Raw genomic sequence first — 13,593 nt, forward strand, 5'->3', positions numbered from 1 at the left:
AAATAAAACAGTGGAATATTTTATAACCTTATAAAACTAATTTATTGTGGTATTATAAAAATAAAATTATCACAGTTTTTTTTTTTTAAATTTAATTCTAAACATTTATTGTACTGGGTTATTGACTAAACATTAAACATGTTAACCATTAAAATATTAAAAAGATTATGCATAATAATATAGAATATATATATTTATAATAGTATAGTTACTTAACGTGAAATATATTAGTATAAGTAATATTATATAAATGAAAGTAAATAGTAATTATATTAATACTACATATTTTGAGTTGTTCATAATTTAAATAAAATCTAACTATACATTCTAAAACCAAACATGGGAAATTATAGTTTTGAATTTTGCTAATATGGAGAATAGTCTTTTTTAATCAACGGTGGAGGTACATTACTTGTAGTAGAGTTTGAACGACCCTCTGTTAAGTAGCCACCAACACTTTGCACACCTGAAAATAAAATTATACAAAATTAAATGGGTAATTTTTCAATTCAAAATGAATCTTGCTATGGTCAAAAGAGCATACAAATATAGCACCATGACTTACCCATTAAATAAGGCATTGAAGGTGCACTTGAAATGAATAGATCGTGATTTTGATCTTTGTAAGCAGACCATGCAGGAAGCTTATCCAGTTGTGCTTGGACTAAACTACCATATGACAAACTTGAAGACATTGTTTTCAATGCTTTCACAATCTGTGCTTTAGCTCTGGCACTTCCATTGACTCCATCTAACCGACCATCAAGCAATCCAACTAAATATGATATTAAGTCTGTATCTAATGCCTAAAAATATTTTCAAATTGTCAGAAATTACCTATTTCATTTATTATAAATTATAACTGATATTTTATACCTGTTTTACAAGGTAATCTTTTTTTGCTGCAAACATTCGACTGAGTGTTTCAGATGTGACATAAATTAAGTTGGAATTTTCTTGCATTGCTTTTTTCATTGGACCAATGCACTCAGTTTGCGATATGCATCCAACACATATCTAGTAATAATTATAATATAAATATGTAATAGATGTATAATTATTGTGTAAATTACTAAATATTAGTATATTATGTTCAATGTACATATCAGAACAAAAATTAACTTGTAAAATATTATGATTAGACATTGTATAAGACATTGTATATTGCTTGGATGAGTGCTATACTAAAAGAAATTGCCACTCTTAAATTTTGATTATTTTTAATAAATATTCATTTAACAATGCTTTAATAGATATTCCGAGAATTTGTGGGATTTTGAATTAAAAAAGTATCATTGAAAATTAAACCTTCAATTAATAAATAAAAATAAAATAATAAAGTAAAAAAAAAATATTGTTAAAATTAGACCAATATTACAATTTTAAACTATTGAAATATAAAGAATAATTATTTATTAATTACAGAAAATAATATTTAAATAATAAGGTACCTCATTAAGTGACAATTGATGCAATATCATAAGCACCGATTTTGGTACATCAGGATTGGATAGCAATGATAATTGAAAACAAAGACGAGGAATGTGACCTAATGCTGGAACTTGGTCACTGAGATGAGGTTGTGCTTCTAATAATTTAACAATAGACGTTGTTATTATTTCTAACTTATCATTCTGAAATAATAAAACAAATTTTAGTTTTGATTCCATCAAAAACCACCAATATCAAATAAGTATCTTAATATAAATAATTGTATTAGTACTGTTTAGTAAAATACCTTTTCTTTTGTCATAGAACTAATACATGTGTCTAAAAGTTCTGATAAAAATTCTTTTGGTCTCCTAACATTCCAACCAGGGTTGTTATTAAATAATCTTAAATAGACTCCAGCAACAACAGTCTCATTTGTAGGTGATGATAAAACTATACTGGTGTCTGGTAATTTGATAACACCTTTAGGATTTTGCCGAAGAGCTATGTAATGCCTAAAGTAAGTGAAAAATAATTATATTACTATATTATAGATGCGGTTTATACATGTATTCTTACTCTCTAGATATTTTGTTCACATTTCCAAAAATATGAGTTCTTGATTTTTCATTCCAGACAAGTTCAGGATTTTCCTGATCATTATCTAAAAGTCTAACAGTAGACGATGGTAAATCCCTCATAGTATCCACAATTGCTAATGGTAAAATCTGTGCCAATGCTAAACGCAATCTTGGTCCACTTAATTTTTCAGTCATCAAACGGCTCAAAAACATTGCACTTTTATCTCTTAGACCAGATTCATTATCACCATTACATAATAAATCAACAGCAAACAAATGTCCTCCTTTATTAAGTATATCTTTTACAATTGTTGAGGATGTTGATAATGTAATAAGAATATCTAGGATGATCATTTGGTCTGATGGTGTTGAGTACAAACAAAGTAAAACATAAATAACTACTCCAGAATTAGCAATATCTGTGATACATTCATTATTTTTAGTCACTGTTAAAATTATGTTCAGAGCACAATGCTGTACTATTCTAATAGTTTCAACACGTAATAAACTGAAGAGTAAATCAAAGTAACCTATACAACTCACTTCAAGACCTATAAAATACAAAATTAATTTAAGAATGACACCAAATACAAATTAATTGAAAGCGGTACTTACCAGGATTGTTTAAAATTAAATTATTAAGTGCGTTCAACACCATTATAAAACTGTTAACCCGTTTTTCATCTAAAATATTATTCAGTGGATTATTGGCTTTTATGTATTCTAAGAGATCCAACAAGAATGCTTTAGGATTCTGTAAATATATTATTAATTTAGGTAAATCAATAGGTAGGCCTTATACCCAAAGGGTAACATTGATACTTTATGCTTTAAATTAAATAAATTAAAATCTAGTATTTACTTTGATTGTGTATTGAGGTTGTTCATTAAAAACTCTTATAAATATATTTCCAACAATTAATTCATTTCTATGACTAGAAAATGTTAATCCAATTGCTTCTAAGTTAACAGATTCTTTCTGATTGCACATGGTATCCAGAAAATCACTTAGTTCAGCTCTTGTACTATTATCCCAAACCATGTAAGGTGTTTCACAATTGCTGCCAAGTGTTTTTAGTAACTAAAAGTATATATAAAATGTAAATTAATTTAATTAAAATACTAAAGAAAAAAATTACTTGATGCGGATTCTCTTCTGACAGCTGTTCTGCAACATAAGGAGTCAGTAATTTTTCGAACAGAGATTTTGCCACTAAGTTTTCAGGAGTAGATAAATCACCTTCATAATAACCACCTAATCTAGCACATGCTTTTACTGATAACTTAGATAATCTATTAAGGACTTCCTAAAAATTAAATTAAATTAACATTTATTTTTTAATTTTTGATAAATATAAGAATAAAATGTATGTCTTTAATCTCACTTGATTATTAGCCTCTTCAGACCGTTCAACTCCACATTCTTCTAATGTATAATCATATGAGAACATGTATGTTAATAAATGCCAAAGTGCGCCTTTTTGTAGAAAACTCATTTGAAGATTTGAATCAGACGCCATTGCAGAAATACAATCCACAGCATCACAGTGTAATTTTGGCAAGTTCTACAAATACAGTTCAGTTATATGATATTGAGCCCATAAAAGTAACTATAAGTATTGACTAATGAATATTGATTTTTAAAACAGAATTACTTAAATTAAGTCACTCTACTAAGAATATAAGTATGGAGTTATAATTGTATATTTGTATGCAATGTTACTTTGCTGTTCTTATAATGAACAATAAATATATATATATATATAAATACCTTGAAATACAATATTCTAGTGATATCATTTACTAGCTGAGGCATTTGAGAGAATGTATCTCGGCACATAGGAAATTGAGATGCGACTTTAAAACAAAGAGTGCAGTATGTACAAACTGATACTGACATTTCTGTCTGTGTTGATGATTTGTTTAATACAGATACACATCTAGAGTAAGCTCCAAGTAAATCCTAAAACCAAATACAAAATTTTATTATGATAAATATTAAATTGTTTGTTAAAGATAATAATATTCATTTAGATTTAAATTTAGTTTTTTATAAAAAAATATATTGACTAATTTATATGTTAATATCTAGTTTTAAAACTAACACATTTTTAGTTGAATAGTGAATACTTTGTTTTACTTATTACTAGATTATTAACCATTTATTACATTTTAAATTTGAGTTTTTAAGATTAAATGTATACAAATATTCTATTTGATAATATTTAAATCACAGTCTGTTAAATTTATAATTTTTGGCAATAAGTTATAATATAAAATATTTATGTAGAACTGATATGATTCTGATGGTCAATTTTGGTAAGTAAATTTTATAGGGATAGTTAATAATATATCTATTTTACCATGTTACAATATGTATTTAACACAGTAAACACATATTAAAAATACTATTTAAATGTTCAACCTGGTAGTTTGGGTTAAAATATTAATATATACCTAAATAGGTCTGAAAAAATAAACATATTTGTATTTATAAAATTATAACACATAAAATACATATTTCACTAACAATAAATCCTTGTTCTCGATTGAGCTCCTCTGCATTCAATGCTGAACAATTGACTGTATGGTATGTAAGTTCACTAGCAGCGGCAAGTAGCATGTTACCTTTAGAAAACAACTGTTCATCACTTGCTTCTAACCTGATGGTCTGAACTAATTGTTTGTATCCAGCATACTTATAAGGTTCAAGGTCTGTGAATAAATAAATAAATAATCTATTAACCTATTTAATATTTCAATACAATATCAATAATGCAACAAACCTTTAGAATAACGGTGGAATAAAATGCTTTGGGTTTGAAGTATCAAAAGAATATTATTAGGATTGGGACCATCATGTACCCATAGACTTCTACTGCAAAGAAAATCATATGCCCTATTTGCCGCAACAAATATTTCCTAGGAAATATAAATTAATCTTATATAATCTTATTATTTTTATATTATATTTTCATGAAAAAACGTTTGAACATAACTAAAAAATAATCTAACCTAAATTGCTGTAAAATATTGAGTGATATATTATTATTGTTTGTATGGTTAGTTAAAATTTATTTTAGGATCTTTATGAAACCAAGTTATCAATTATTTTGTATGGTAAAATGTGATTATTATATAATAATTTCTTACTTGAAATTCCTATAATGATTTTTATTTAATGATTTTTATTTAAAATGCAACAACTATTTTTTTTATTCAAAAATGTTGTTAAGTTTCCCAACAGTATAATTAGTAACTGTAATAGTTTTTTATTTTAGAGCTTAAAGCTTGATATAGAAAATACCAATTAATATTTTAAACATAGATGTTAGATAATAGATGAATATAACTGAGATATAGTCAACAAGATAATCTCAGATTAGTCATTCATAAATTAATATTTTAAATAAAGCATAACGTAAGTAAAAAACACATGTTACACCCGTCAACCAAAAACCATTTTAATTTGAAATATGCCTTATATATTATAAATCATCTAGTATCATTTTCTTCTTTTCTCATTGGTTTAAGTCTTCAAGACATTACCTCTAGATAAATATCTTGCCACTTATCCCTGTTCTCAGCCATTTCACTCCATTAGATGTTAGGTTCCATTGCCATAATATCTTCCTTCAGATAGTCTTCCCACCTTAACCTTAGCCTCTCTAAAGTGTTTTTCTCTTTCAATTACCAACTTAACAAAAGATTCTTGTTTACGCCTTGCAAAATTAGTATTTTTTTAAGAATCTGTTAAACTACATTGAGCATTTGGAATTGAGTTTAATGTTTATCATTATATTGTAATCTCCTCCTTACCTTACGAGTAACATCAAATATCGAGCCATAAATTTTCCTGGGAAATTTTCTCTCGAATATCGTTTATCTTTGGTTTGTCTCGATGGCCACAATTCTGAACCATTCAGAATAATTGGTTGCATTAATGTCATGTACATCCTTATTTTAAGGTTTTTGCAAAAAGTCCTTTATTTGAGAATATTTTTTAGTCAATACTTTTTAGTATACTATATTTACTGATTTAATTCTCGACAATACCTCTGTTTTCACATCATTTTTCTGAGTAATAATCATCTCCAAATATTTTTATCTTGTCATTTTAATTTAATGTATTCTTTTACACATGGTTTCTTTTCCTTTAGCTAACAATTAAATATTCTATCCTATTACCGTTAACGTAATTATTTTATTATCTCTACATCACTTCTAGTCAGTTCTAACCTAAGAATGATGTCATATGAGAACGTTAGGAGTCCTATTGTCTGTTGTCCCAAAGTAATTACTTCAAATCTGATCTAACTCATCAATATATGTATATGTATATTACAAACATGTAAATACTAATTATTAATTTTAAGTTATAATTTCATCGACTGACATGGGCCCCCCACCACATCCATACCAAACGTATTGCTCTGAATAACCGATCCCGTCAAAAACGTCTCCTCCTTACATCTAAACACAGCAATCTGAGCAACAAAATACTTATATATAAATTACTACTAAAACCTATATGGTCATATGGTATACAACTTTGGGGTTCAGCCAAACCATCAAACATAAAGAAAATTCAAATATTTCAATCTAAATGCATTTCCAAAGCCCCCTTTTACATCTCAAACAATACACTCCATAAGGACCTCTCTATTCCAACAGTACAACACGTAGCAAAAACTCTGTATAAGCGATTCCACTCAAATCTCTCCAACCACCGCAATCCTCTCATCTCAAACTTATCTACTCTCAGCATCCCAGGTGACCCTGAAAGACGTTTGAGACAAAAATGGTGTTGGGACCTCCTGACTGAATAAAACCCATCCAAGACTTCAAGAGATCCCATCACTGGATGGATTCTTCGCTCAAGTCATCAGTCTCTCTTTATTTTATTTTGTTTATTTTTTTTATTATTCTTATTCTACTTCTATTCTTATTCTACACTTATGCTTATTGTAAAAATAATATATTTACAGATTGTATAAAAAAAAAAATTAATAATTAATTAAATTAAATCAAATTAACAATAAGTAAATTTAAACTTAAAATAGCAATGCTACTTACCCGCCCTTTAGGGTTTTTATCAGGGTGATTAGCTTGGGCAAGTTTATAATAGGCTTTTCTAGTAGTGGCTTCATCATAATGATGTCCTCGTTCTAAGCCTAAAGACATATATGCATCATCTATTGACATGACAGGTGGCTTTTTTTCAACTTCATTTTTCCAAGCTTCTAGTACATCTTTCAAAAGTGTTATCTAAAGTAAATATAATTCATTATTATGCTTATTCAAATAATAAATAGTTTAAAAATACAAAAAATATAATCCTACTGGATCATTAATTGGCCAATCTGGAAACCTTTGAACATCACACAAATGCCTTAAATAGAATATATTACAAAATAATTCTGATTGCAGCTGTGGGTAACGCACAACTGGTATAGCACAATATTGGTAGTATGCTCTATTATTTCCACGGAGTTTGGGTGTAAAATCAGCAATATGACATGCAATTTTTTCAATCAACATTCGTCTCATTTCAGCGTTCCAAATAGCTTCTGGAGTATCAAATTCTCCTAAAAATATTTGAGCAAATTTTTCAGGGCCATGGTTTTCCAAATAAAAGACCATTGCTTCTGGCAGTAAAGGTCCAAGTACACTTCTTTGCATAAGTTCTCCACTTTGCACCTATAAAATGTTAAATTAATATTATACTATAAAACATTACATATTTACATTTAATTATATGTATAATTATATAATATTCTTACTTCTTCATTTCGAAAAGCTTGACAAGTATGAGTAAGCCTTAAAAATTTAGCAATCGGCAAGATGTTTGAACCTGTATACATCAGCAAAAAGAAGAACACTCCAGTCATGTACAACTTAGCCGCATTTGGGTTGTCTGATGCAATTTCACATAATAAATATGCAACTTTTTCAACCAGAATAGGATCAAATGTTAAAAGAAGTTGAACCACATGAGGCAGATGAAGAGAATCAGTTAAAGCTCTCCTGATACGTGCAATTGGCCAAATAATCGCTCCATCATTATCTCTAATATACAAACAATTATAGAATTAACATCAATAACTTTTTATATATTTGAAAGAACCATCCAAAATATTGACAAACAACAACCAATTTAACTTCTAGAACAGGGGTGTCCAACCTTTTGTGAAGACTGGGCTACATTATATGGGTAGAAGTTGTTGTGGGCCACATACTTTTTTTTTAATAATAATACATTCAAATTTAATGATTAAATTAAATATATTATATATATGTTGTGATAATAGAAGTGAGGGCCGCATTAAAATCTACCGCGGGTTGGACACCCCTGTTCTAGAATCTATAATAATAAAGCATTAGCTAGAGCTAAAGTTATTGAATTAAAATTATTTATTGCTTAAATCATTATAATGTTGTAAATAAGGATATAAAACTTAATAATACTATACATCATGTTTAAAAATTGGTTTCAAAATTATTACCTGCTGGGATAATATTGACACATTTTTATCAACATAGAAAGTATAAGAGAGGCTAGATCACTTTCATTCATATAACTTTGATCCTTTGCCAGTACTGTCCATTTGAACTGACTTAACTTAAAAAGAGGTTTCCATCCCTCTAGTCCAGGAGTCCAACATTTTGACATAGGTTTTAAGATACCTTCTTTGTATAAATCTTTCATCTAATAAATTACAAATAATTTAATACAAAATATAAGTTAATTTGTTATTGCTTATACCTCTTGAAAAGTAATAGGACCATTGGATTTATCACCATTTCCAAGTCCATAATACCACTGTTTTTCATTATCAAGTAACATATCTTGGCCAGCCTCTATCAAGTTTGATTGTGTAGGAACAACAGCTCTTGTTGTATGTAAATGTGCCAATGTTAGCAAATCGACAAGAACAGTTACACCTTTTGATTCAATTATATCCTTAACATTCTGTTTATTTAGTACCAGTTTGTTCAGGAATAAGAGCAACCTGTCTCTTTCAAGTTTTTCAACGGTCTAAAAAAAAAATTATAAATTACAATAGAAATTGTATAAAATTATTACTGATAATTTTTTTTTTATTGCTCTTGCAACTATGGTCATTAGCTATTGTAGGGATTACGATTGGTAAGATTGGATTGGTTAGAACAGTTGGTTGGCAGGCAACATATGTATGCATGGCAAGGTTTTTGCCACTAAGAACCCGTTTTGTCATAGATCTGGAAACTAGAGCCATCGGGCGGTATGTATTCTCAATCACGTTGTGTGATTTATTGCAAATACCATGCCGCGTCAAGCCACATACTGATAATTATATTATTTAATAAGTTTGATAATTTCTAAATTCCTTAATAAAGTAAAAATATTTTTATATTATTTCAGAGAAAAGCATATGTCTGACCCGCCCCATACAGAATCTGATATCATTGGGAACAAAAATAACATTTTGAATAAATTATAATTATTATTTAATATTTATTAAAAGTTTACTCGCTTTTTCTAATTTTACTAGAATATATTTTGTATCCGTAAATGGTCCTATTTCCTCAAAATATTGTCCATAAATCACAGTCATTGCTTGAAGACACAAACATTTCATTTCTATTTTTAAAGCTAATAAAAATCGATGGTATAAATCATAAAAAAATCGGAATCTGCAAATAATTAAACATGAATAAAACTCAAATAAGACATACATTTTTTTTACAACTTACGGATTTTTTATTGCAAAATCTATACTTCCATCTAAAAGTAATCTCAAGTAGTAACCATCAATACAAACTTCATCTTGTAAACTAGGGTATTGGACCTCAAATTCATCATGATTCCAAGCAATTAAACTATTTGTAGTAAGTTGGCGATCTGAATTAAATGCTTGTATTTCTTTTTTCAAAGCATCATGGAGTTCTTCTCGGGTCTACCATAAAGTTATTAAAAAAATAAAAATATAGTTTTCATATTATATTGAAAAATAATAATCTATAAATATTAGCACAAAAAGATCTTATGGAATAAAAACACGCGGGAATTTGAAGACACAATGAGTAGGATCCCGCTGTGTTGTCTCCATCATACAAGTATACATGTAAAATACAGCAAATATGCGTTCTGCAAAACCAATTTAGAGTTGCCAACTATAACACGAGTGAATTTACCTATTATCATATATATTATTAACTAGAGAATGTCATTGGTTTCAAATAATATTTAAACTTAGAAGTGATTTAAAATTGTAATATTTTACATAGGTAGTAAGTTACATAAGTAATAATTCATATTAAAATTTAAATATAATTAAAAGCCTTTGAGACATTCTAGATAATATTTCTACTTTTAAGTTTGATAATAGGTCACTTCACTTTGATATTAAAGCTAACAGCACAAAATTGCTATATACATTGTACGTTTGTAAAACAAATAATAAATATGCGGATTCGATGTCCTCTTAATAACACTAGACTTGAGTTGTTTTCCACACTAAGTTCACTTAAGGCAATGCTAAGGGTTACAAATTTCTACCAAGTTTGATGTAAAAATTGTTTATTAATAGGTTGTAGTCATTTTTAACTGTTACTGAAGCGTTTATAAAAGGATGTTATTAGTGTTCCTGAATGCAATATTTTAATTTATAATGAGGATTTTAGCTGTACTCAATAATTAAACACTATATATTATGTTCATAGCGTTTTCAGTAACGTTGTATGCACAAGGGTTTTGACAACTAGTTTAGTATGGTCATTATTTGAAAGTGGAGTATGTACAACCTAGCCTATGAAAATGAGAACTAAAAGAAAATTTCTTAGTATTGATGTGATTATTTCAGACTAAACAAGTGTTTAATCCTAAATATATCCCTGTATGAGACAGAAGTAGGAATGTATTAAGAGATTCCAGCAGAAAAACAGTAACATAACAACTAATTTATTTTAATTATGATTAATATGCCAGGTAAATAGTATAATAATCAGAGTTCAGACAACAAATTGAGATGAGTTTGTAAACTCCCAGAAGCAGTACAGGATTTTTGTCTATAGAGATGATACCTTGGTTATCCGAATTGTCAGCTGAATATCTTATTTTGGTATGTAAGTTGGTTAGATCAGGGGTCGGCAACCTGCGGCTCGCGAGCCACATGTGGCTCTTTTGATCTTAAATTGTGGCTCTCCAGTTCCACACGCAAAAATTAATATTGTATGTTCAAAAACAATATTTTATAATATAAAAAAATGTATATATAATAATATAATATAATAAATAATATATAAATAATAATATATATTATAATATAATAATAATATATATATAAATAATAATATAATTATTATTTATTATTTTTGTTGCTTTTGGAAATATGAAATAATACCACAATTAAATACATAATCATGAATAATACATAACAACAATAACTTGATAGTAGCCACATGGAGCACAGGCTATCATAATAAAATGTTTATTATAGTACATGCCGTTAAAACCGATAACTAATACAACAACGCTACAACTAATTAGTCATACGACGAGTTAATAATGTGAACAAAGTCCAAACAAATACGATACATGTTATGACTTATTTAGTTCGATGAATTGACATAAATGCCAAAAACTCATCAACAGTCAGTCATCCGTATACGACGTGGATGACGTTACGTTGCATGTGTGTTAATTTAATCGCTTGTGGTTTTTAACTGTATGCTGTATCGTCACTATATTTTATTTTTTCGCTCATTGTTTCAACTTAGAGAAGAAGACGATTTGGAAGCAAATTATTTTTTTAAAGGTGTGTACTTTGTACACATGTAATATAATAAAATCAGTAAAATATAGCTATTCAAATTTAAAAAATTACAAATATTTTTAGTGGCTCTTTAAAAACAGCATAATTTTGTATATTATAACTTTTGGCTCTTTACAAAAAAGGTTGCCGACCCCTGGGTTAGATGTATAAATATTAAAACATTTTAGGAGACATAATTACTTCTAGGGAACAATAGTAGATTAGTTCAATTTTAGAGACTGATAAGCCAAATATAAGACTTGGATTAGTCATTAATTTCGTTTCATCTAAAATTAATCACTTATTTTTTCAAAACTTATACTTACATAATTATCTTATATCTGAAACAAAAATATAATTCATAATAATCTATACAATAACTAAAAAAAGTACCTGATGATTCCATAACAGACTAGGAGAAGTGTGGTTTTTATTGAACTTGTAATAAAATAATTTCCAATTTGCTTGACTTTTAATTCTTTCTCTGCGTCTTCTTAATACAATTGGACGGACTTGTAATTTGTCTTCTTTTCTTTCTAAGCCTAATGATGCTCCCCAGTGACCCAAAGCAATTTCTACTTCTTTCTCTAATGTGCGAAGTTTTCTTTCTAACGCTACCAAGTGTGGATTTCGTTGATTTTTTGCTGCATGATCTTGAGCAAGTTTCAGATTATCTCTAGTAATTAAATGATCCTCGTTTTCATCCATTTCTACAGACTCGCTTGATTCCAAAAACCTAATTAACCCGGATGGCTAAATAAATAAATATTCAATATTAATAATTCTCCTAAAAAGTATTTGGGCATCATATCAAATTTACCATTAATCGGGTTAATAAGTCCATAGCAATAGTATTATTAGTGACCCACAATCCAACCAAGTGCCTAGAAAGCTGTCTATGTACAAGCATACGTCTATTATCATCACGAGTAAACAACGCTGTTAATAAATGACTAGGTAATGCTGCTTCAGCTAATGCTAATTCTTGCATTCTTCCAGATATTTCAGCATCACCTTCTTCTATTATTGCTCTCATAACTAATCCTGCGCCCTTTACCACAGTTAATGATGGATGCTACAAAATAAAATTCAACAATTTAAATTAGTTATTTATTTATTTATTTATTTGAATAAACGCCTATGAGGGCTCAAGCACAGTAAGTGACTGGCCGGCATAATATGATAGAGTACTTAAGTTATGAAAAAAAAAACTCCTTTAAAGGATTGTTCTAACTTTTAATTTTTTTAGTTATAAGCAATTCAACAACTTTTTAAACAAAACCAAACCTACCGCACATTTGCTGATGTAAAACTTTTCAACATTATATTGTACAATTTTTTTTTAATTTCAAATTATTGTGCTATCAATTAACATACACAATAAAACCAGAAATGTACAAACTATTTTAACATAGACAAAGGAAAAAAAATTAGCATTTTTGATAGGATTTTTATTTAATTATTCAACAGAATAATAACTAGAAAGAAGCAATGATGTTCATTACTGATTTGCTATTTGCTATCAAGCAGTTGTTTCTTCAGCAAACATAGAAAAATTATCGCCGCTTATATATTTAATATATACAGTGTGTAATCGCTAATTGAGAACAACTAATATCTTTGAATAGGGCAATGCAATTTGAATTCTGTTTTCTATTTGGTTGTTATGACATAAAAATACACTTTTTGATGGCTTATGAATTTTTTTAACTTAATTAGACTTTGCGCATGCGCAGTACAACTTTTTTTTCTTAAATGACAATCACCTATTTAAACTACAAATT

General features: G+C 28.1%; 1 protein-coding gene across 2 annotated transcripts in view; it reads right to left on the reverse strand.

The window, feature by feature from the left end:
* Positions 1 to 302: 302 nt before the first annotated feature.
* Positions 303 to 13,593, reverse strand: part of LOC100167963 (dnaJ homolog subfamily C member 13) — a 19,472-nt gene continuing 6,181 nt past the window's right edge. For both annotated transcript variants that reach the window (XM_001949907.5, XM_016803039.2), the window contains 22 exons: positions 12,630 to 12,884; positions 12,203 to 12,562; positions 9,750 to 9,952; positions 9,530 to 9,689; positions 8,779 to 9,051; positions 8,519 to 8,721; positions 7,796 to 8,081; positions 7,356 to 7,712; positions 7,089 to 7,280; positions 4,799 to 4,934; positions 4,543 to 4,727; positions 3,784 to 3,975; positions 3,398 to 3,577; positions 3,152 to 3,319; positions 2,875 to 3,093; positions 2,628 to 2,766; positions 2,011 to 2,563; positions 1,739 to 1,946; positions 1,452 to 1,634; positions 877 to 1,017; positions 566 to 806; positions 303 to 466 (listed from right to left, as the gene is read on the reverse strand). In XM_001949907.5, the coding sequence (XP_001949942.2) occupies positions 366 to 466; positions 566 to 806; positions 877 to 1,017; positions 1,452 to 1,634; positions 1,739 to 1,946; positions 2,011 to 2,563; positions 2,628 to 2,766; positions 2,875 to 3,093; positions 3,152 to 3,319; positions 3,398 to 3,577; positions 3,784 to 3,975; positions 4,543 to 4,727; positions 4,799 to 4,934; positions 7,089 to 7,280; positions 7,356 to 7,712; positions 7,796 to 8,081; positions 8,519 to 8,721; positions 8,779 to 9,051; positions 9,530 to 9,689; positions 9,750 to 9,952; positions 12,203 to 12,562; positions 12,630 to 12,884 (4,935 nt within the window). In that variant the 3' untranslated portion in view covers positions 303 to 365. The remainder of the gene's footprint in view (positions 467 to 565; positions 807 to 876; positions 1,018 to 1,451; positions 1,635 to 1,738; positions 1,947 to 2,010; positions 2,564 to 2,627; positions 2,767 to 2,874; positions 3,094 to 3,151; positions 3,320 to 3,397; positions 3,578 to 3,783; positions 3,976 to 4,542; positions 4,728 to 4,798; positions 4,935 to 7,088; positions 7,281 to 7,355; positions 7,713 to 7,795; positions 8,082 to 8,518; positions 8,722 to 8,778; positions 9,052 to 9,529; positions 9,690 to 9,749; positions 9,953 to 12,202; positions 12,563 to 12,629; positions 12,885 to 13,593) is intronic.

The sequence above is a fragment of the Acyrthosiphon pisum genome, chromosome A2 (genome assembly GCF_005508785.2).
Source record: "Acyrthosiphon pisum isolate AL4f chromosome A2, pea_aphid_22Mar2018_4r6ur, whole genome shotgun sequence".
Lineage (NCBI taxonomy): Eukaryota > Metazoa > Arthropoda > Insecta > Hemiptera > Aphididae > Acyrthosiphon > Acyrthosiphon pisum.